This window comes from Epinephelus lanceolatus, chromosome 15 (genome assembly GCF_041903045.1).
Source record: "Epinephelus lanceolatus isolate andai-2023 chromosome 15, ASM4190304v1, whole genome shotgun sequence".
Lineage (NCBI taxonomy): Eukaryota > Metazoa > Chordata > Actinopteri > Perciformes > Serranidae > Epinephelus > Epinephelus lanceolatus.
The window spans coordinates 12,720,970-12,745,763 of NC_135748.1; the positions used below are offsets into that span (position 1 = coordinate 12,720,970).

The window sequence follows — 24,794 nt, forward strand, 5'->3', positions numbered from 1 at the left end:
TAGCTGCACACTAAATACTGGTTGGAGCTAGGAGCTGGTTAGCTTTAGTTAGCACAAAAACTGGAAGCAGGGGGAAATGGCTAGCGTGTAAAGGTAAAAAAAAAACAAAAAAAAAAACAATCTGCCAAACATGTTAATTTGTGAGCTCTAGACGTGTTGGTTGGCCAAATTTGTTTCCCTTGGACAGAACAGGGCTAGCTGTTGCCCTATAGTCTTCAAGCTAAGTTAAGTGTCACCTGCCTGTAGCTTCATATTAAGCTCAATTTCTACATTCTACATATGAAGTTAGAGCTAGCAGCTGGTTAGCTTAAGTTAGCACAAAAACTGGAAGCAAGGGGAAATGGCTAGGGTGTAAAGGTAAAAAAAAAAATCTGCCAAACATGTTAATTTGTGAGCTTTAGACGTGTTGGTCGGCCAATTTTTTTTTTTACCTTTGGACAGAACCAGGCTAGCTGTTACCTGTTTACAGTCTTTGAGCTAAGCTGGCTGCCTGTAGCTTCATATTTAGCATAATATCTGCACACTAAATACTGGCTGGAGCTAGGAGCTGGTTAGCTTTAGTTAGCACAACAACTGGAAACAGGGGGAAATGGCTAGCCTGTAAAGGTTAAAAAAAAAAAAAAAAAAACCAATCCGCCAAACATGTTAATTTGTGAGCTCTAGACATGTTGGTTGGCCAATTTTGTTACCTTTGGACAGAACCAGGCTAGCTGTTACCCTATTTACAGTCTTCAAGCTAAGTTAAATGTCTCTTGCCTGTAGCTTCATATTAAGTTTAATTTCTACATGCTAGATATGAAGTTAGAGCTAGCAGCTGGTTAGCTTAAGTTAGCACAAAGTGTTTTCAGAGGGATTATGTGCTGGACTGCTTAGCAGGACAATCTTGAGGGATCATTGCAAGATGAGCTTGTCTGTTTGTAGTAAGTAAGTCAGTAAGTAAGAAGTTAATCAGTGAAGAAACACACAATATTGCTGTCCCTGACACATTTTGAAAACTCCCAACAACCAGGTAAAAAGCTGGTGAAGCTTGTTAAACAACCTGTTGCAACAAAACAGTTCCTTACAGGTCCTCTGATTCTAATGCAACGAAGAGTAAACTAAAGCAAACAGCAGCCTCCCTACAAAATGTGTATCCTTCCAGTTGATCAGATTTTGAAGACCCTTCTGTATCACAATCACATTATCAGAATTTTCCCTAAAGCCTGATATTTACGGCACAAACAGAGTGGTATCGATGTTCTCATCTAACTTACAGCACGAAAGCAAATATGCTAAACTTCCCAAAATGTCAAACTACTCCTTTAATCTGTAAAGTAAAATGAACATTCTGCGCACACGGGATTTTTTTGTAGGGCCTTTTCTTTTTCAGAATGTCAATCCACCAGCTTGTGTGAGCTGGCCACCGTTTCTGTTCCTGTAAGTAAATGCATGAGTCATTACTGGGTCACCCTCTACAAGGATAGGAGTGCCGTGCCCCCCTGCAGGCTGATGTGAAAAGAAATGCATGCCTGGGCTTCCCAGATCCATTTTAGAAGTATAAAACCAGTTCTGAAAGATCTTATATCAACCTGATTCTGGGAAACTGAAACAAGCACTAAACATTACTTCTCTGTCACCTCACTTTCACTGGAGTTAGAGCTTTCTACTCCTCTAGGATTCTACTCTTGGGCTTTTATTCTCTGTCGCACTGGATGAGAATGCAATAGTGTTTGTCCCCTCCCAGTTCTTATTCTTGCCTCTTAGACCAGTTTGAGGCACTGTGTGTTGAAGCTGTCCCCCTCCCGACAGGCCACGGCCTCCAGCAGAGCCTGCTTCTTCTGGGTGCTACGAGATGACTCCAGCTCGTACATAGTGGTCAGGTTGAAGAGGACGCTCTCATGGAGGTAGAGCGCAGGGTCCTGCTGCACCAAGCCCTCCAGCTGGCCCAGGGACTCCTTCAGACGACCGAGATAGAGCAGGCAAACTGCTGCGTTGTTGTTGGCCTGAGAATGTACAGAGGGGGGAGAACATGGGTGAGTTTGGATGTTAACTTATCGTCAACTGCGTTATTATGTTTGGTATGAGGTTTCTGACAAGCTTTTAAAGTTTTATCTTAATTTAAATTGAGTTTCACAAATCAAATGATATTGAGTACAATGTACTGGTATGATCAACAGTACAGTAAAGTTTAAAACCTTCCACTATTTGCACAGAAGAGCTGGGTAGATGGGTAAACTGTCAAAGAATAGTTCCAATATGCATCACCTCATAAAACTACCAGTTGGCATTTATACATGTCTGTTTGTGTGCTAATTAAACATCATTAAACGTGACAACATGTAAGTTAAGAGCTTTAGAGGTGCTGGTAGGCATAATGTTTCTCTTTGGAGAAAGCCAGCTAACTGTTTCCCCCTGCTTTCATTCCTTATGCTAAACTAAGCTAAGCATGTCCTGACCCCAGGGGCCAGATAAAACTCTGTAGATTCATGAATAAAACTGTGTATGTACAAAAACAGAAAAATGCATACAAATTCTTTTGGTCAGATTTGAAAAGCTGCAGGAATGCCTGATTCTGTTTTATAAATCTCAATCATTGTAGGCACACATTTAATTTCTACTTCTACAAGTTTGCTATAAACAAATGTGAAAAAAACACCTTTAAAAATCAAGTTTTTGAAGCATATTGATACTTGTGCCCTCTCCATTACTCATCAGACCTGCCATTTAGAAAAACAGTGAGGAAGACGTGCAATTTCACAGATTGTTACATTGCAGAGACTCTCCAACAGCATCAGAACAGCTGTCATTACACGGCTGTGGCTATTTATAGTGCCCATATCACTAGTTCATTGCAAGTATCTGCAATCCATCATCGCAGTGATATCTCAATCATCACTAAATGTGCTCATATTGAAACCAACTTTACAAAGTGCTTCACAATTCAAGATAAAATGAAGAGATCATTTACAGGGAAATAATGTCTTAAAAAAAAAGATAAATAAATTCTATAAATGTACTTTTGATGGACATTTTATAGAACACTGTGTAGACTGCAAAAATAGTAACACGCAACCAAAATAAATAAGAAAACTGTGTACACTTGGTCTAAAGTATGTGTGAGATGTGAATATTCCTCTTTTATAAAAAACAGTTAATGTGTGAGAAAAGGCACATTTATGCATCTGGCCCTGCTCTGTGCGACCAAAATGGACCAAAATTAATATCGGTGTTTCCATCCACTCTCTAACGCCTAATTTATGGTAGGGCCCTCGACACTTATAAGTGTTGTTCGACAGAAATGAAGAATTTTCAGCAGAGAAAGGTGTCGAGCCACACTTTTCCTTCATTTCACTCACCTGGACAAATTTGTCATGTTACAGATAACTTCAACTTCTGTTGCGCAATGTGATTGGAAGTATTACTATTGTTGCCATGGAAATAGCAGTTCAAAATCAACAGTGACTCTGACCTGCATTTAGCATCTCTGTCCACAGAAGCAGCCAACTGTTAGCAGCAGCTCCTGCACAACTGAGAGCACAGCGGCCAGCCAAACTGCCTTCACCAGGCCGACTGACACCAAACATTTACTGAACCAAACTAGTCTTCATGTCAGCTCCAGAAGAAATCAACCGTGTTTGTATTTATTGATTCATTGATTTTTTTTCCCCAGACCAACGCAGTGAGTGAGGGGAATTTGCCGCTCACAGACAGACTGGGAACTGATCAGTCAATTTAGATGTTTAATAAGTTAGTAATACATATATTGCGGGATAGTTCTGTGATTTTAAACAGCTGTCTGTGCAGATTACGCTTCACTGAATGCGACAGAAAAAGGCTTGGACCATAAAATACAAGCAGAGGGTCTCTGGTTACCACGGAGATGACAAACATCTCGCCAAAGCGGAAATTGAAAACATCACTCTGCTCTTTACTTCCTGTCGAGCAACACTCTTCAAAAGTGTTGAGCCCTGAACCATAAATCTTGCTTAAGAAAGCAAATAAGCATATTTTCAAATTTGTTCAAGTGTTCCTTTAAGGAGCTGCAGTGAAACTTTAACATGTTTGGATAATGTGTTAACCCTGTCTCCTATTAATCTTAGAACAGATCTGCATGTGGATCATTAAATAAATGCAACACCATCATAGATACACTTACATTTCATAACGAGTTGACACAATGCATGGCATTAGCCTTAATTTAAATCATCTTACTTTACTCTGACTTAATGTGATGCATAATAGCTGTTGTAGAGTAAAAGACGCGATTATTACAGTGGATGTGGTCGCACTTACAACAGGGTTTTTCGGGTCAATTTTCAAGACTTCAGTGAAGGATGCATGAGCTTCAGCGTAGTTGTTCTGACTGAGGTAGACGAAGGCCCTGGAAAACAAACACAAACACACACAATCATCACATCTACAAACACATTACATCTACAACTGCTAACTGTATCACCATGCAGAACGAAGTGTGTATCTACTGCTAGCTCACCTAGTGCCACCTTTTTTTTTTTTTTTTTGTGATTTGAGCACCACAACCCAAGTGCCTTCTAGTTCCAATCTATATTGATAAATTGTGCTACAAGTAAGAAGGAAAATATGTATTTTGGATTTTGGGGGGAACTGTCCCTTTAATATCCGTACACCAGCATCATAACTGCTCGCATTTCACAGGTAACTTTGACCTAACTATTGTGGGTTGCACACACACAATCTCACAGTCTCTTTACAAATTACAACTACAATGAGAGCTAAGTGTGTCACTATGATTTCATGCATTCTTGATTAAAGCAACAGATGATAAGTGATCAATTTCCATCATCTGTGGCATTCAGGAAAAACACACCACTGGGATTTCCGTATTTATATGTCTTGATCAGTGTTGTGGCCCAGATTGGATTAAATAGGATGTTGCCTTGTACTTTAGGTGTGTGGAGTCTAGAGAATGTCACAGATTTCTTACAGACTTTTTTTTTTAATTTTAGAGGATAAGATTACCTAATTTTCCTGAATAACCAACTGCTGTTTGCTCAGATTCTGTATTGTTCATATTTGTCCTGCTGTATACTTCTACAGTAGTTCCTTTCAAATAAAACAACTTAAAAGAGCAAAAAAACACGACTGCATGACAATATAATCACCTGCCTTTGTGCAGTGAGCGTCAATACACACAGTGTGCTTGAGACTGTTTTCCTCATACTCTACATCTCCTCAGGCCACAGCTACACAGGTGCGACCTCGTATGCTTAATCACACGCCAGAAGGAAGCACAGACCTGCAAAACGCTCTGAAGGAAGCTCCACTACCGTGGAGCGAAAATTATCACGAGCAACATAAAGCACACCAACATGCTGTACGGAGGTGCCAAATGCACGGCACATGGGTACCTGTTCATCAGCACGCATGTGGTGTGACTGGGCTGGCTCCCTTTCATCTGGCAGACTTCCTCCACATCCTGGAAGTACCTCTCTGCAGTTTTAACGTCTCCGATCTGGCAAAGAACAAAGCACATTAACTGCCGGTCTGTGTCTCTATACTGTAAAATGGGGCAAGCACAAATATATTAGCTTAGATTTCATGATCCCCCAGGGAGAACTGACTTATTGCATCAGCACAGAATACATTCAGGAACATTACAAGGGGGAATAATGATGACAAAACATATATGTCTCTGATGATAGTACAACACAATGGAGTGGCAAAGTGGGAGGAGTTATTTTGAGCATCCAGGTTTCTAAAGGTAAAAGTCCTTTTTATTTTCTGCATAGACAATACTAAGTGACAGGCAGCTGGGGCACTTTCACATTTTGTTAGAGGTGTGTGTGTAGGCCCAGTGTTATTGTCATTCTTACATGTCTTATTCAAGGTTGACTCCATCTACGTTCTTCTAAGGGTTTTTCAAATGGAAATGCCCACTCAGCCATTACCAAAAAGCAGTGGCATAGGTTAGAGTGCTGATAATTATAATAATAACTGAAGGGACCACTTAAAAAAAATCAATATCAGTTAAAGTGTACGCTATATTTAGAATATTTTCACTGCTTTCCCTTGTTGTCAGACTGCCCCTTCTGACAAGGAACTGAAACAGTTGCATTACTCTCTTCAAAGCTACCAGCCTCCTTTGACAACATCAGTAATTTTACCTCACAGAACATGGGAGCTGCTGGCCTACTGCTGCCTTGATCTGTTAGTTTGTGTTATTGTGTGACTTTCAGATCCAAACTAACGTGTCATCCACTGCAGTGCCTTGCTTAGCTTCAGTGCTGCTCAGGAGGATAGAGGAATCTTGCTAATTTGGAAGATCAGTAACACAATATTTAAAAGATGGCTGGGCTCCTTCATGAAGAGGCACATTAGGTGAGCTAGGTGCTTTATATGCAGCAACGTCATCGCGTAGAAACCTTAAACAAGCGTTTTTCACCCTGTTTCCAATGTTCATTCCAAGGGTCGGCGACGTTTACTATCAAAAGAGTAATTTTGGGGAATAAAAAAAAAAAGGCTCTAAGTGAGGATTCATTAATTTGTTTTACCACAAGGTGGCTCCTCTACAGAGTGTTATTTGTGATTATTTGATACTTTAACTTTGCTATGTTGGTGGTAAAAGCAAACAAATCTGTCCAAGCACTATTAAATTCTCAATTTTCCTCTGAAACATTTCCTTTAGTCACGTTAGGCCTACAATTACGATAAATGATTATTAAAATGCTAAAAAATAACTGTTATTGTTTTCCAAATAATGTTTTTGTCAAAGCCACAGGGAGCCACTGTAGAGGGGCTACAAAACCACATGCAGCTTTGGAGCCGCAGGTTGCCTACTCTTGGTTTATGCTAAGCTAGGCTAATAGACTCAGCTATGTTCTTAACACATAGAGATGGTAGCAATATTGATCTTCTCATCTCACTCTTGGTAAAAAGCGAACATGTGTATTGTATAATATGGACTATATTATCTGTCCATAGAGTCTTTTATGATGATGATCTCACAATATACTGTATACATATTCATGCAGATATTTCTCAACTGTCAGAGATTTGTTTTTTCCATAGTATCTGTCTCTTTAAAATGTGCGGTGGTATGTGCCATTGTAGGGAATGTTGCATAACATTGAGCCTATTTCTAGCAATATTGAGCTTTTATTTATTTATTTTTTTTAGCAATTTGATGGAGTACCTTAACATGTCAGGTATCTGATTTGCTGGATTAGCCAAAAACAGAAACTGTCTGGTTACTGGGGGGTTGGGGAGGCTGCAACTGTGCCTTGGTAATTAGTGTCTCACAATCTATCCATGGTGTGTATACAGTGCTGCTCAAAAGTTTGTCAGCCCTTCAGATTTTTCTGTATCTTTGCATAAATGTGATCTCAAATGTGATCAGATCAAGTCCTAAAAAACACTAAACTATCAAACATTATCTTTGCTAGAAAACGTATGTGAACCTTTGCTTTCAGTACCTGGTGTGACCTCCCTGAGCAGCAATAACTTCAACCAAACTTTTTTTCTAACTGTTCTACACACTGGCTCAGACGAATTTTGCCCCATTCCTCCTTTCAAAGCTACTTCAAATCAGCAATTCTGGTGACTTTGTTGGCTTCCTTGCATGAATGGCTCTCTTCAGGGCTTTCCATAACATTTATATTTGATAAAGGTCTGGACTTTGATTCGGCCATTCCCTAACGTTACATTTTTTTCAGCTTGAACCAGTCTCTCGTAGACTGACTTGTGTGTTTGGGGTCATTGTCTTGCTGCATGACCCACCCTTTGCTGAGCTCCAGTATATGAACGGTTACCCTGGCTCTGTCCTGCAGAGTTTGCTGGTACGATCCAGCATCTAGTTCCGTCAATGATTGCAAGCTACTCTGGTCTTGAGCCAGTAAAGCAGCCCCAGACCAGGGGCGGCTTAAAGACCTTTTAATGCTACTTGGAATGAAAATTTGACCAATTTCACAATAACCAAAATTAAGTAAACTAAAAAAACATGAACTGATATCAAATTCCTTCATGTTAGGGACAGATGTTCTTTTTGGAAAATACCTGACATACCTGAAAAAATAGATATTACCAATTATTTTGAGATTTTACAATGCAACAGTAGAAAAAAATGATTCATTAAATCATGTCTGAGCATTTTTAAGACTTATGAAAAATTCAATTAAGGCATAATAATGATAATTATTTTTAGATGAATGAATTTAATGTTTGTTAAAACTTTTACAGGATTTACAAAAACCCTGCCAAACCATGGTACTGCCATCACCATGTTACACAGTCAGGATGAGGTTGTTAAATGCTGAAATGCAATGGCAAAATTTTTTGCCAACCACAACGCTTCTCATTTAACCCAAAAAGGTCTATTTTGGACTCATCTATTCACATTACATTCTTCCAATAGCCTTCTGGTTCATCCGTGTAGCCATTAGGGAACTTTAGACAGGCTGTAATGTGAAGAGTAGTTGCTTCCTCCATGCTATCCCTGCCATACACACCAACATTGCTCAGTCAGTGTTTGTCTGATGGTGGCTAATAAACAGTGACATTAGCCAATGCAAGAGAGGCTTGCAGATCCTTAGATGTTACCCTGGGGTTCTCTGTGACCTAATAGAGTACTACATGCTTTCCCCTTGGAGTGACTATTAATGTACGACCACTCTTGAGCAGAGTAACAATGGTGTTGCATCTCTTCCATTTGTACGCTTTCTGCCATTTCTTTAGAAATGGTTTTGTAACCTTTATCAGCCTGGTGACCATCAACTACTCTTTGTCTGAGCTCTGCGGAAATCTCCTTCGACTGAGTTGTGGCACAATTCCACAAACCTGTGTGGCGAAGGCCACACTTTGACAGTAAATATCCACATGATGACTGTCACCCATTGACTGAAACACCTGACTCCAATAACGCCTATAAATGTACTGAGGTGCACATACTTTTTCCAATCATCATTTTGCTAAATGAATAAATTAATAAGTATAATTTTGTATTATTTGTTTAACTGGGTCCTTTTATCTAGTTTTCACATTTGAGGTCAATGCAGAAATACAGAACACTCAAGAGGGTTCACAGACTTTGTCGTGGCGCTGTATGTGTCTGTGTCAATGTGCAGACCTGCAAGAAGATGCGTCCTATACCACTGAGCAGCTGCACTCTCTGCTGGGGTTCATACTGGATGATGGAGTGATAGGTCTCCACAGCCAGAACATAGTCCTAAGAGAGAGAGAGAGAGAAAGAGAGAGAGATTAATGAGAGAAAAGGAACAGAAAAATATGAAAGTGAAGAACAGAGGGCAACAGAAGTAAAGACAGAAGTTAGGAATGAGTAAGGTAAAACAAGGTAAACAGTGGGAGGCAGAGACAGGTAGAGGGCAAGCGAGGTAAAGAAGAGCAGAGTTGAGGCGTGGTGAGAGGGAGGGCATTAATCAAACATATGGAGTATTAGCAGGGTGATGTGACCCTCCTCCCACCTCCACACTGCACTGCTACACATCGCTCACATGGTGACTGGACTGCTGAGCCGGACGACAGAGAGAGGTCAGTGAGGTGTGTGTGTGTGTGTGTAGAAAGAGCATGTGTGTTTACTGGGTTGGGACAAGGTACAGACAGTGAGTACAGTACAGGTGCATGTGCATTACGGTACTTTTGTTTTTTAATATTTTTTTTAACACCCGATCTGCCTCGGTTTTCACTTTCCAAAACTTTAATCAAAACTAGACTTAAAGTCTCATACAGCATACAAAACAAAAAAATATTGATCCTTCTACTGTGTTTCCAAAACCTGATATATCTTATTCCTCTGTGCTACAACCCAAAACTATTAAAAACACATCAATGAGCCACATTGTTGCACTAGGTGACATGTTCCTTTATTACCATGCACGCACACACACACACACACACACACACACACACACACACACACACACACGAAAATTACTGGGTCTCTTTTTGACAAATGAAATTATATATCTGTGTCCTGTTTTTAAATTTCTCAGTAGGAACCAATGGGTTTAGGGCTGAGGGCCTCACACAGGGTAGAGAGATGAGAGATTGACACATTGTTGATTTTTCTCTTTTATTAGATTTGTTGACAATTAAAAAAAAGTAAAAAACAAAAACAACAGCCTCGTACAAATATACACATAATATTATAGTTTGAGCATTTTCCAATGCATGAAATAGATTTTCAGGTTTTTTGAGGTTTTTGTCTTTTTGAAAAAGGGATTGGCTTCCATTAATTGCCACTCTTGAAACTTGAGTTATGTTCCATCACACTGAACTAGTGGTTAAATGATGTGAGGCTTTGAATGGCCAATGCTGATATATAGAGAGCAGGGCAGTCAATGGTCTGTAAATAATGCCGATATCATGTTGGTGTTACTGTTATCAATAATAACAACTGAGACATGAAATAGCTTAACTTAAATTAACATTTATGTAACACTGTTATTATCTGCATTGTCTCTGTTTGCTCACTGGGACACTACACCATAACATTCAGAAACATAATACTCAGTGTTTGGGCTACTGTAAAAAGCAAAGACACACCAAACCGATGTCAGACAACTAGTGGCAACGAAAGCCGACTGTTGTGTCTTCTCAAGTCGCCTGTGTCTCCGCCAAAAAAAATGCCAACCACAGCGCAAAGACTTCAACCAACGGCCAACTAGCATATGCATTCTGTGCCTACGTGAGAGAAAATAAAGAAAATCTGCTGCTCCACAGCAGCAGATGCAGTCGTCTGTATTTGTCATTCAAAAAATGGAAATCATTAGTCTGTCTAATCTGATGTTGAAAGAAGTGAGCATATTAATGGTGCGCCAGAGAACAAAAACACAAACAGTCATGAAACGTTTCTGCTAAAGAAAAATATCACCTCACGTAACAAGTTTGTCTTGACCTTAGCTGTTTGTTTACTTCGTTTGTGCCAATCAGTGATTTCATTCACAGACAGGCACCGCCGTCATCGATTCAACATGCTGAATTGGCAAAAAAGAAAAAAAAGAAAAAAAAAAGATGATGGGCAACGGTGCAATGAGGGCGACATATACCCACCGACAGCCAACACTGACTGACGGCTGACCCTCAGCTTGGTGTGTCAGGGCACGAAAGGTAACAAAAACACAACGATTCCTAGTTTAACGAGCTTATGACCAATTATATGATCACGACTATGAAAACTTAATGAGTATTGTATACTGTTACAGAAAGTCTACACGGCGTTTCCTCACATAGATAATAAAACTGTGGACACAAACCAAGCATGTTTCAACAATCAGCCATTTAATTTCTATACCACACAGTAATGAATAGAAAGTAGTGGCTTCCTGAAATAACTAGAATAAGTGTTTAAGAGTTTTTCATTAAATAGGAACATAAAGTATTTAAGAATTGTAGTAAATGTGCTTCAACATGTTAAGGCACTGGTGCGGTTCTTAAAAGGCGAGAGTTCGTGTTTTTTTATTTTTTTTTGTATGAATTAGTACGTGTGTTTTGAGGTTTCATTATTGGCACTATTCCTTGTTTAGTGTGGTTTTATACGTGTACTGCTGCAGTGACATGAAATTTTCTCATGGGGTAGATAGATAAATAATATCAAATAAGTAAGGCCAGTGAGTCAGTAAATCTATCCATCTGTCCATCGATCCATACTAAAACTGAAACTGAGCCAGAGCTATTGAAAAATACTGTAATCTAACTTCTGTCCAGTAGATGGCACTGTGGTTCTCTCTGAGTCTGATCAAATCTACACCCCTCTCTTTCTCCCTCTTTCTCTCATCCTCTCTCTTTCTCTCTCTTACTGACCAAGAATCCAATTAGTGGTCAGTCTGGGGGGATTTCACTGTGAATCCTCCACCAGCCTGGCATCAGAGATCTCTGAGTCTCACACACGGAAACGCTCCCGCAGACACACATCCGGGCAGAGGCATAGACACGCATACAGGGACACATTCACTCCAACGCACCGCAACACACAAACCTGAGCTGACAAACACACGCGCTCACACATACCTTCATCAGCAGTAGACAGTTGGCCATGGAGTACATGACCCGGCTGAGGCGAGACCTCCACAGCTTAAGTGACGCTGGAAAAAAAGGGGGAGAAGAAGATGACAGACAGATGGTTTATTTCTTAAAGGGTGACTTCCTATTTTCATTTCACCTGCGTTTTTTTTTTTTTTTTTTTGTTTGTGGGCGTCCCTGTAACGGCACCCTTTTCTCCCCCACTCTTCCATGCATTGCTCTTATCCCTCCATCCCTCTCATTAAAGCTCCCCTCCTCCCCCTCCACACCAGGGTTTATTTTAAGGCGAGGTGGTGAGGAAGACACTGCGGCACACTCCGCTTTCCTATTTTCCCTCAGACAGTGCGCCCTGTGGAAGAGTTAGTGTGCAGGCCTATTAGTATTCATCGCTGCACACGTGTGTGTCTGTGTGTGTGTTGGGGAGAAGAGCTAATCACTCAGTAGGGGTCTGATGTGTGAAGGCAAGGCCCTGCGTTATTGACTTGACTGTCGACTGTCTGCGTGGGTAGAGAGAGGAGAGACAGAGGGCACAGCTATTACACTGCTTTTAGAAGGGGGGGAGAAACTGCCAGAACCGGCGCACCCTCACACATACATTCGTACACGCGTCACCCTGCCAATTTTCCCAATTATAAGCAAGTGTCTTGGTACATTTAGCTCAACTTCACCAAGTGGCTTGTTGTTGTTTATTGCATTGAATTAGCTGATTAAATGGCTTGTAGTCGCTTTAAAAAAAAAAAACAACTGACAGCCTTTGGAGAAGTTGCTAAATTAGTGGTCACAGGGCTCGCAAACATAAGACTCAGAGAGCACTGCATTAAGATGTATTGCTGTGTTGAGAAAGTCTGACAGAAAAGAAGAGAGTGTCTATTTACATCAGGTCGCGTGGAGGCGTGTCTCCCTAAAACTGGTGAATTTCAGAAGAAGGTGGCTGCCTATTTCCCCAGCACACTTGTGCAGATGTGAGTGGATTGGATAGGATTGATCTGTATTGATCTGCTTGGCGTGAAGGGCTGAAGAGACCATTTGATATTCAGCACGAGTACCCGAAGCAGCAAGGTGCTAAACACTTTTAGAGCACCGCATTGGTGTGTTTGTGTGGTTGAGAGTGTATGTGTGGCCGAGGTATGCTGCAGTCCTGCGCCAGGTGTGCCTCTGACTCAGTGCTTGTGTGTGTGTATTACCCACTGGGGCCCATGACCTCACTCTCCTCCCACAGTGTGATGCAGTCTGGGACTGGGGCCAGGTCTGTAGCCAAGTGTCTGTGTGCCTGAGCATGTGTGTGTGTGTGTGTGTGCTTACCTTGCCTGTTCTCTTGTGTTACGGTGAACATGCTGCCATCCTCAGCCAAGCCTTTCTCCAAGTTCTCCTGAATCTGTTAACAGGGGGGTGGGCGGGGGAAATGAAACTTCAGAGGGGAAGTTGCATCCCTGCCAGCGCTGAAGGCTTTTAATGTGTCTGTATTTGAATCTGCATATTCAATAACTCTAAAATCCAACCATATTTGGCTGTTTACACAGGTGGGCTTAAGGATTTGTATGTGCTTTTCTGTGGGTGTGTAGTTTTATTGTGCGAATACTACAGAGTATGCATATATTTATGTTCATCCAGAGGCTGTGTTTGTGTGTGTGTGTGTGTGTGTGTGTACTAACAGCGAGGCAGACGGTTTTGAGATTGTGCAGGCGGTCCAGAGCCTCCTGGGGCTTGGCCAGGTACTGGGGAAGCTCGGCATGCAGCAGCCGCATGGAGAACGGCACCATGGAGCCTGGACAGGAGGGAGAGAGGGAGGGAGAGGTAGGACAAGAAGAAAACAAGAGACAGAGGGAGTAAATGAGTGAGGGAAATGGGGGGAAAATAAGAAACAGGGTGGGATGAGGACATAGCAGGAAAGAGAGAGAGAGAGAGAGAGAGAGAGAGAGAGAAAGAGAGGGAAAGCGGAGGGAGACAGAAAGACACAGAGCGCGAGATGAGAATATAAACCCATCCACCCACACACAGACAGCACACAGCCCTGGAGGCAGGAACCTACAGATGGCATTGAGCTACGTATGGCTGCTTATTAAACCCTCTCATCTCTCTCTCTGTGTGTGCTGCACAGCTCCATCACTCATCTTTCTGCCTCATCCCTCTGTCTCTCTCTGCCTCTACATCATTCACACTGTCTGACACACACACACACACACGTACACACACACGCACACACACACGTATCCCTGAGAAAGAGCCTATATTCAGGTGAGTTCCCAGGCTTTGATCAGGGTCTCTTTGATATTGTCATCAGACCTGAAGCTCAGCTAGCTGGTCCATCTTTGGCTGCTGCTTCTGCAAATCTGTGGATCTCAATTTCTATCTCTCGTGTCTATCTGCTTGTGCCGTCTATCTAACCCATCCGCAGTACAGAATACACACTCATTTCCCCAATTTACCTCGGTGTCTGTATTACTGCCCTCTGTTACAATGTTTTATCTTGATTCTGACTGGACAGAGCTCTCTCTTGGTTTGATTCTTTATTCTGTCTCTCTTGGGTGTCAGCAAATTTCATTGTCTTAAAATTAAGACTTAATACCTTTAAAGTTTCTGTTAAAATCAAGTGTTCGTAACTGAGAAGGAAAAGAACCCATGAAACCACAACACTGTACAGACCCCGATGACTAATGTAGCAAAGTGGGAAAATGTGACTGTAATTATTAATGCCACCAGATGGCAGTGTCACAATTTTGGCACCCACTTGTGAGCACCAAGGATAATGGGAAATTGCTTGGAGAGAGACCTGGAGACCTTCTTGTTTTACTGCAGTGTGATTTTTTTCCGGTATCATCACAGACTGCGTAAGAGAAGTGGTCATGGCCACCGTGTAGGACTGCAAAATTAATGGATTAATCACGATCACGATTTTGGTCTCCCACAAATGAACATGACAGACTGTGATACTTAAGTTTTAAATGCGTTCTCCGCTCATAGAAAACTCGCTGCTTATCAAAATGAAGCGCTTCCTAAACGAACAGCCAGCCTGCACTTTTGAAGAGCTGTTTGCTATGTGCACACCTTGCAACAGCAACTTGTGAAAAACTTTTCCTAAATGTTGCAGCTGCAAACGAGTGAAGTATTTTGGGTTTAGGAGACAATAAATCATATGCAAAGAGTGCATCAGACATGTGTCTGCCCCGCAGCGCAACTAGCGCAGCTAAATTGTTAAACCACCTGAAAAAACATCCTCCACGGTAAAAAAAAATTCAATAAAAATTAATACAGTTGCTGATATATAATTATACAAGATGCACAGGTAAAGACGAACCTTATTGTAAGTCTTATTTTGGTGCAAAGATAAGTACATTAGCAGGAATGTAGCGCAACATGGAGGTTTGTTTACTTAAAGGCGCTGTATGTAAGAATGTGGCCAAAACGGTTACTGCACTCAAATTCAAAATACTGCCGCGAGTCGTGTCCGCCTCGCGCCACGTCCTTGATCTTCGGTTTTCCAGCGGACCATTCGAGCAAGTCCGGCTTCTCTGCTGCTAACGCTGCTGCCGGGATACAGCTGAGGAGAACCTGGCTGCTAATGCTATGTACCGGGACACTGCTAACGCTGCTGCCGGGATACAGCTGGGGAGACGGCTAATGCTATGTACCGGGACACTGCTAATGCTGCTTGCTGTGCTGCTGTAGCTCAGTCGTACCTGTAACTGATGCTGAGACTCTACTGACTGCGTGACTGGTAGATGGCGGTGGGTGGCGCAACAGGACAAAACACAAATTCACAACATAAACATGATTTGCAGACTGCAAAAAAATTTTTTAGATGCAAATATTCTGGCTGTACTATTGTTGTCGGTGAGATCAGTATGTTATATGAACATTATTCCTTAGTCTCTGTGACATATTAGGAGGATTTTACGACTATTTGCTTTAGATTTTTACATATAGCTCCTTTAAATGTTCAAATGTGCAATACAATATTTTGCCCCTAAAAACAATAAATAATCTTGATAACCAATCATGATCTCAATATTTATCAAAATAATTGTGATCATTATTCTGGCCCTAATTTTCAACATTGCCATCTTTGGTTTGTTTTGAGCCAGAGGTGACCTGAGGTGATCATATTTGGATGAAAGGAGGGAGCTGGGGAAGATACACATTGCTATGCCTCTATCCTGATTGACAGGTTAGTGATAGCAATTTGTCAGTCACAAGTTAGCCGTGCCCTAAAACATACCCTTCTTTATCATCTATTTTACTCTGAATGGGACCAAAATGTACAAATTAAATTAATTAATATAAGTGAATAAAAATCATGTGGTATTGAAAAAGCCTTGAAACTAGTGATTAAGACCATAAACTAATTAGGAAAATGTTCACTGAGATAATACATCAAATAAAAAGTGAAGCCTTTTCTTCAAAGACTTCTATACAATTGGACTTCTTTTGCAACCAGTGAAGTCGCCCCCTGCTGGCCATTAGAAAGAATGCAGGTTTGTGGCGTTTCCGCATTAGCTTTAATTTTTGTAGGCCCCGGTGCTTTCTGCCTGGGTATTATGAACTGTTTTTGTAGGTAGATATCTTGTAAAATGTGACTGTAAGTACAAAATACCAAGTGACAGACATTTATAAGTAATACCTAAAGTGATAGTGAAATGTTGCATACTAATGAGTCTGTATTTGTTTGATGTTGACAGATACAAACAGTGTCTAGAGCGTAGTCTTGAGAGGAACCCATGTAACTGGTGTAGCGTCCACCACCAAGCTGTTTGTTCATGTTAGTGTAAGCTCTACACATTCATTGTAACAATACAAGACTATGAATGTAAGATTGTGAATTGTAAATTGCGTTGCAAGAATAAACTAGTTATATTTGCATTTACTTTTTTAGCATACTTCTTTGTGAGGCCTCCAGCAGCAGGTGTTTTAGCACCTGTAGTTAGAATACAATGAAGAGCCTTGGTGTAACACCTGGCAGACTAGATAGGTGTAAGTGTTATAGTGTATGCAGGAGAGTCCTCAGGTAGTACTGATTTCATTTATCTACAAGAAGCTGCATATACAGCAGAGAACATTCTGTATGTTTTGTTTTAAATTTTTTATTATTTATCTCAACTCAACACCAAATTTACCTGTTCAGAATACCCCAAAAAGCATTTGTCCTTTGTCCTTTGTCCTGTGCCGTGAGTAAGAGTTTGGTGGCTTATTGTGTATCAGAAAACTACATAACGCACCATTAGGGATTTCGTGAAATGCCATCTCAGACCTTTAGATTCAATTCCAGACATTTAAATATTCTGAGGGCTTGGACTTGGACTTGGACTACCTGTCTGCCTCAGCATACATACATACTTTTCAAAACTCTCCGTGCAGTTGGCACAACAGAAATCAATGTGGACTAAATTATGGATCACATTTCATTACAACTAAACATGTTAATATACTACTGCGAAAACTGTTAAAATTTATGTTCAGAACCATACATAACAAAAAATGACTAAACTAGACTGCAGTTTGCTTTATTCTGCTACATCTACATCTTAAAAAGAAAAAAACATATCCTAACTGGGATATGTAACACTGAAGCCTATTTTCAGTCTTTGATAACCTCTATGAAAGACTTGTGTCAGGTGGGAGCAGGTGAGGTTAGTAATAGAGAAGTGCCCCTCTTTCTGTTGCCTTGGTATTTGTAAAATAAATAAGTTAATACTAGAGACTATCTTGTGATGAGGTCAATGCAGCTGTGATACAGCGATCCGTGACTTAAAATAAGTGTTGGCCAGGGGGATAAACCGGGTAGAGGGCAATGACCCCTTTCCTACCTTCTACTCCCCTACTTCTGGCACTCGTGCTTGGACTACACCCATCTTCAAACTCGCCCTTTATATTGATCTCAACTACATATTTTTTATGTTTGTTTGTCAAGATAGTTTTTTGGCATTTTTTATGCTTTATTGTGACAGTGAGAAAGATATGAAAGGGCGAGAGAGGAGGAACCACCCACCTTTAAAGTTTCATGACTGTGACTGCTGGTACTGTATTCACCTCCTGAGTCTGTGTGTGTGTGTCATCATGGTAAAATGTGGTCCTAGTGACACCAACTGCAGAAGGAACTACCACAGAAGCTGTTTTGAGTATTTTGCCAGGTGTTTATATGTCTGTTTGTGTGGCTGTTCGTGGACAGATTTTGCCAATGCAATAATGTCACAACCGTGTAAGATGCAGACATGAAACTTCACAGGTATGTAGTTAAGATCAAAATTAAGGCAGAGTATGAAAATTGGTGTGGTCTGAGCAAGGGGTTGTAAGTAAGGGGTTAGGGTGTCGGTACAGATCCATGGCCCCCCACTTTTCACCCCTGGCCAACATTCATTTAAGTCGGTCTCCAATGGAATATATTTCCATATTTTCCCCAATGGTCTGAGTAAGTTGCTAGATTTGTTGCTAGTGGCTTTGTAGAAATAAATTCACTAAGAGGGTCTGAAAAGTCACTAAATCTGGCAAGAAAGTTGCCAAGTTGACAACACTGAGCACAGTGCTGTAAAGGGAAGGGGTGCGCTGGATTTATAACAAAACAAAACGAGAACATCATTGCAAAATGGAAAGCAGCACAATAATCTTTCATCTCTATGATCTTGTTTTCATAATCTTTGGAAGACAAAAACATAATTGAAAATAACATTTGCATAACTGCCCAGCCTTATGCTGAGCTGCATATTAGTAAAGACAACTGTGGGAGAGTTTGAAAAAAGTGAACTCAGTGTGGGTTACCAACTGTAAAAAACTGTTATAATGTCCCAGTCGAGTATGCATGTTCGTCTTTTTGTCTGGCTGATATTAAACCAGTTGACTGTTTTCCTTAGAGCACAAATGTAGAGGCTAAGATTCTTTCATCCAGCTGAGGAAAAAAAAAGTAAGGAGCGCTTTTCAAAGCAGCTGAGAGGGTTACCATTTGACCACAAGTTCATTTTATTCAACCTGTGAGAAGACTGATACATGTCTCTCTTACTTTATTTATTACAGCATGAAAGGAATCAAGACTGAAAGTAACGTAACAAGATTCAGCTTGAAAAAGGGACATGCTACTTGTCAGGCATGTGGCGTTCAGGTCCAAATTGGACTCAACTTTTCATTTGGCAAACAAAGTAATAACTGACAAACATTGATTCCTTCTTGAGCGCCAAGTCGATCCTAATTTTTCCGAGAGTGATACATGGGCAGTCGTGTCTTAAGGCGTTCAAAGAGTGCGATCATGGGTAATAGATAGTCGATGCAGGCGTTGGGCCGGAGAAATGTTCAACTTCTGATGCCAGGCTACACAACTTGTGCCAGTTTGTCTGCGAGCACCTAGCAGGGCACAAAGCGTTTAAATTGAGCAATGGAAAGTTTTTGTACGAATGTGTGCGGTGTGTGTGTGTGTGTGTGTGTGTGTGCGTGCGTGCGTGCAGCTGTGTCTCTGCTACTGCCTTCACTGTGGTAGCCCGAGGGGCGAAGCAGATCCAAAGTAATGGGAATACATTAGAGAGCAATTCATGCAGTGTAAAAAGAGGAAAAACAAAACCAAAGAACTGCTGGAGACAAGTAGCGTTGTTGGAGCTTCTTGACGATACAGTCTAATATCAAGCTCTTGGCAGAAACTTTCCTTTGAATATTTAATAGGACAGTGGTGGTATGCTTGTGTATCCTAAAAAACGTGGGTAAAATGCAAAATCCTTTTGGAGAGCAGGCTAATAACACATTCAAAACTCACAGATAAGAGTTTCAGAGCAGCTTTTCAGCACTATCATGAATACTACTATTCAACCTTCAGTCTGCTTTCAGTGAGAATTCAGAAAAGCTTTTGGACAAAAGGAATATGAAGAAAGATAAGAAATGATGCATGATTTTACAATGGAAGAGTTTCTGGATAAAAGTTTTTGTGATCAATACCAAAAGTGCTCCTCCTGCATTATATATAAATAATAGTGACCTAAATGTGTGTGTGTGTGTGTGTGTGTGTGTGTGTGTGTTACCTCTTCTCCCCGGGTAAACAGTGGGGTAGTACTCATAGTAGAGGTCTGGTTGATCCAGGTTGCCAAGGGGCTCAAACTCCAGTTCAGCGTTTTGGAAGAGGTTCAGCTTGGTCAGGAGGGCCAGCCGCACAAACCAGAGCTGGAATACACACAAACACACCTCCCTCTGTTTGTTAAATGAATAAGACATTTAAAGTATGAAAGAAACAAAAAAAAAAAAGACACATCATGCAAATTCTCTTATGTCGTCTGTTCACAGCTGTACTGCAGTCAGACTATGTCTCCATGTTTGTGTGTGTCTGTGCCTTTTGAATCAAACGGTCTTAATTAGTCCCAAAGCTGTAAATATTTTCCAGTTAATTTGGTCAGAATCCAATTATGCAATAACATGCTCAATAATGTAATAAAATGTACTGACTTTCATTGTATAGTCAAAACATTTTTATCTATAATGCAATGCACCATTGCAGTGCTGGCTTTACACTGGTGCAGTATTTATTAAATCATCTGAAGTTCTTACATTATTAAACTAGAATTACCGCCTCGCGGTTGTATCCCACCACAAACCTGTCAAGTTGCAGCTGAAATTTACATCCATGTGTGTGAAAACACGGATGCTTCACACACATCTTCAACCCAGCAGCACAAAAGATCTACGAAAACAGCAGCAGTTTTAAGTTGGGCACCCAAGACTAGAATCTAATCAAGTGTCTCTCCTGGAGTTTTGAACAAAAACATGTTCTGTCAGGTCACAATGACCTTGACCTTTGACCAACAAAATATATTCAGTTCATCCTTGACTGGGCGTTTGTGCCAAATTTTTAAAAACTCCCTCGAGGCGTTCTTGAGATATCGTGTTCATGAGAATGAGACAGATGAGTTCACAGTGACCTTGACCTTTGACAACCAAAATCTAATTAGTTCATCGTTAAGCCCAAGTGGACATTTGTGCTAAATTTGAAGAAATTCCCTCAAGGCGTTTTTGAGATATTACCTACACGAGAATGGAATGGATGGATAACCCAAAAACATACTGCCTCCGGCCATGGCTATCGCCAGCGTGGAGGCATAAAAATTACATTATGTGGTTGTAATCCTGATGCAATGTTTTGTTCCAGAGCCTGAACAACTGATTGGTAATTGGATTTTTTGAGGCCAATACTGTTATTGATATTAAATAATAAATACGGTATAATGTCCAGTACTAATTCTAAAACATAAACAAAGGATAAGGATGCCTTAAATTTGGTGACTAAAGAATTGTGACCAAGATACTGTATGTACTGAACATTTTATATTTAAATCATATTTATAATCTTGTCAAATAAAAAACAACCCATTTTAAAGACTGAACATGACTGTATGTATATGCTGCGTAGAGCTTCTATACATCTGGAGGGCAGAGGCTCTTCCAGGATCATGTTGTGTAAATTGTCATGAGCTTCTGACAGCACACAGGCAATATGCACTTGGACAGAAGCCCAGAAGTGATAGAGTGGGGATGGACTGCCTCCCAGTGAGACAACAACATGGAAAGATCCAGAAGTTCCTGAGCAGCATGGGAGCCTCCAAAGAAGCTGTTCTCTCGACCCCTAACTTGACTTTGTAACACTACAACACTGTCTCCTCGTTAGCACCCACTCTCAGATGTGGATTGGGGCTGCACTGCTAGTGGTGATGACACAGCCTGGCACAGTTTATAGAGCGGCGTTAGTTGTTTACAGATTAACATCTTTACATCTTGTTTTACAGTAGAACCTATGGGAGAACTTTAGGAGAAACAGGGAGCCTCAAGAAAATGTTGACTGATTGTGTAAAGCATGTAGTTGTTTCTTGAGTGCAAGTTTTGTATCAGTTTTCTTTTACGACATATTCAGGGTTCCAACACATTTTCCATATTTAAAAATCCAGATTTTCCGAACTCAAATTTCTGGATTTGTTTATAGATTTTTCCAAGCATATTGGACATCTGAGTGCAAATAGCTAGATGTTTCTTATGTTAACAAATGGTTTTAAAATCCAACTGTTAACATGTATGTTACATTCTGACTATGTATGCTGATATGTTGCCAAATAATTGCCTGAAGATTGTAGCTAGTTACTGTCGCTTGAATAAATTATTTTATTCCCCCCGCATTTTTAGTCACTATGATAAATAAGCACTAAAAGTCAGTTGAAAAAAGTAAAAAAAAAAAAAAAAACATTTTCACAGCATCTGTGCAGCCTTGTTTTATTTACTGTGTCCATGGAAACGATGATAAACGCAGCATAAAGGTATGGCTTCCTTACTCAGAAAGAATAGTCCATTTATTTTTTTGATAGTAACTCAAAAATGTGATGCTATGTATATATGCAATTCAAATGGCTACATTTTCTTTCAAACTAATTTGATCATAGGTTTCTGGATTTGGTATAGGGGAATAGAATAGGGGCAATATTCTAGAAACACAGATATTTTTCCATATTTTCTTTTGTTTCTTCTACACTTTTCCAAACCTGTAAGTTGCTAAAATCAAACACCATATTTTCCATACTGCACAGGAACCCTCCATTATCATTTTAAAGGGCCATCGACAGTGTGTAGACAAGAAGTTATGAACAAAGCATTGTCATTTGTAAAAATACTTCTACAAGGCATGACAGCAATTTGCATTAGAACAAGGTTATCAAACTTTTAACACCGTGTACCACCATTATGACTGACGTTAAAACGTACGGCATAGGCCTACCATATTTAGCTACGGACGGTTCAAGCAGAGTACACTGAGAAGACTGAGGAAACTACTGATATCTTTTTTGCTATTTTACACTGTTTGATGCTAGCAGGTGTGGAGACTCCACTACCGCTGCTGAAGTAGTCACTAGCACTTGCACTTGGTTCAGTGTAATCCACTTCAGTTTGATCAGGGCTGCTAAAATTTTTTCCTCCTAATCTGAGCTTCTCTTTCTAATTGTTCTCATTCGGAGCCATGATTGCAGTGTTTTTAAACCATTCATTATACCTCTGCTCACTATCGTCACAGTTTAGTTTATAACTAATAAAGAACCTCTGCGTGTGTTTCATTCATTAAGGTGACAATGCAGCAGTCTGACATCGAAAGAAAAAATTTACAGGAAAAGCAAAACATTTGGAAATCAGTATAATCACAATTTTGTAGTAACTCATTAGTATTAAATGCTTTTAAATTAATCAATTTCATTTTTAAAAATATTTTAAAGATTGCTCTGCGTACTGCTAGAGGGAGCTCATGTACCAACAGTGGTACAAGTACCATAGTTTGAGAACCAGTGCTTAGACACTGGTGATGAAGGTAGGCAGAAACAATATTTCTACGGTTTTAGCTGTACACTCTGGCATGCATCTGTAAGATGGAAGTCTAATCTATCTATACATATATAACATGTCCATATTTATGTAACTTTCTACAGTACATGCTGTCTGTGAAAGTTCAGCATTGTGCTATAGTCATGTGGGAAGAACAGTGGGTGGTAAAAGGTTACCATAGATGCCCAACAGTCATCATTTTGTCATGGTGCATATTGCTATTAATTACATTAAGAAGACCACAACTAAACACAGAAACAAAAAACATTCAAAAGCTGGACTTCAAAATAGAGCCATGATGTTTAAGAAGGTAAAACAAACAGTAATATGCAGCATGAGGCAACAACATGGTCGATTAACTTAAAGTCTCAAGCACAGAGCCTACCACTGGGGTGGCCTTCTTAATGAGCTTATGCAGCCATTCATCTTCTCGATAGAGCTCAACAAACACATGCATAAAAAAGTGCTAGCAGCAACACTGACAAAACATTTCAAAGGACAGTACAACAAACTAACAACCAATATCTCAGTGTGCTTTCTTACAGATGTCAAAAATAATTCTACCATCAGTTTGGAAACACAAAGAAAAGAACAAAAAAAATCTAATGAACTCCTGATAACCAAATGATAGGGTATTAAATAATCAGTGAAACTGTTACACAATATCAGTGAGGACGTTTCATTATATAATTCTTTAAGTGCAGGCACATTATTGGATTTATTTTCAACTAACTGAAAATATATTTCATTTTCAAGAGCTATTTGGGAATTAATACATTAAATATGTAGAGGAAGACATGATTTGGCGTGACTCTCCAACACCCACCGACACTCAGAGAGACAGACAGATGAATGGACGGATGAAGAGAAAGTCACTGGCGTCTTACCTGCAGTGAGTCGGTGGTGTGGGAGGTTGGCTGGCCAGCCTTTCCATATCCCTGACCATGAGCTGTCAGCAGCCGGCCCGTCAGATCCACCGCAGCCCGCCAGTTTTTACTGCTCTGCAGGGGAGAAAAGTCACAGCACACTGGATCTGAAACACACACCACGACTGACTGACGGAAACATAGAGGAAGACCTGGGGCTAAAACATATCAATGTGGCTCCAGCTATCATAATCACAAACACACTCAAAAGGACACATCACTTGATAAATAATTCCTGCAACTTGGGTCTTATTTATAATTCACAGTTTCGGCTATCATTTCTGTCAGTTATGATAATATTTTATTCACCAAATTATTTGCAGAGTTCTGGGAATGTGGCAAAATCACTACAACAAGATCCAAGAGGGCAAAAATCTGTCTACAATATGAGCCTGACAGTTCAGTCTTGACCTCGGAAACAGCAGTTCCAAAACAATCTCAACTTAAGGGCCACTTACTGGCTTGTTCTGGAGCTTTCAGCTGATTCACACAGTCCTCAGCACCACATTGAGTTTGGTTAGTGCTATGGACATGCAGATGTTCAAACATTACATAAACCTC

General features: G+C 40.4%; 1 protein-coding gene across 2 annotated transcripts in view; it reads right to left on the minus strand.

The window, feature by feature from the left end:
* Window positions 1-883: 883 nt before the first annotated feature.
* The window catches only part of trappc12 (trafficking protein particle complex subunit 12), a 52,583-nt gene continuing 28,672 nt past the window's right edge, over window positions 884-24,794 (minus strand). For both annotated transcript variants that reach the window (XM_033642689.2, XM_033642686.2), the window contains exons 4-12: window positions 24,195-24,308; window positions 19,983-20,121; window positions 13,644-13,756; window positions 13,294-13,366; window positions 11,980-12,053; window positions 9,080-9,178; window positions 5,367-5,470; window positions 4,273-4,360; window positions 884-1,982 (exon numbers count right to left, since the gene is read on the minus strand). In XM_033642689.2, the coding sequence (XP_033498580.2) occupies window positions 1,740-1,982; window positions 4,273-4,360; window positions 5,367-5,470; window positions 9,080-9,178; window positions 11,980-12,053; window positions 13,294-13,366; window positions 13,644-13,756; window positions 19,983-20,121; window positions 24,195-24,308 (1,047 nt within the window). In that variant the 3' untranslated portion in view covers window positions 884-1,739. The remainder of the gene's footprint in view (window positions 1,983-4,272; window positions 4,361-5,366; window positions 5,471-9,079; window positions 9,179-11,979; window positions 12,054-13,293; window positions 13,367-13,643; window positions 13,757-19,982; window positions 20,122-24,194; window positions 24,309-24,794) is intronic.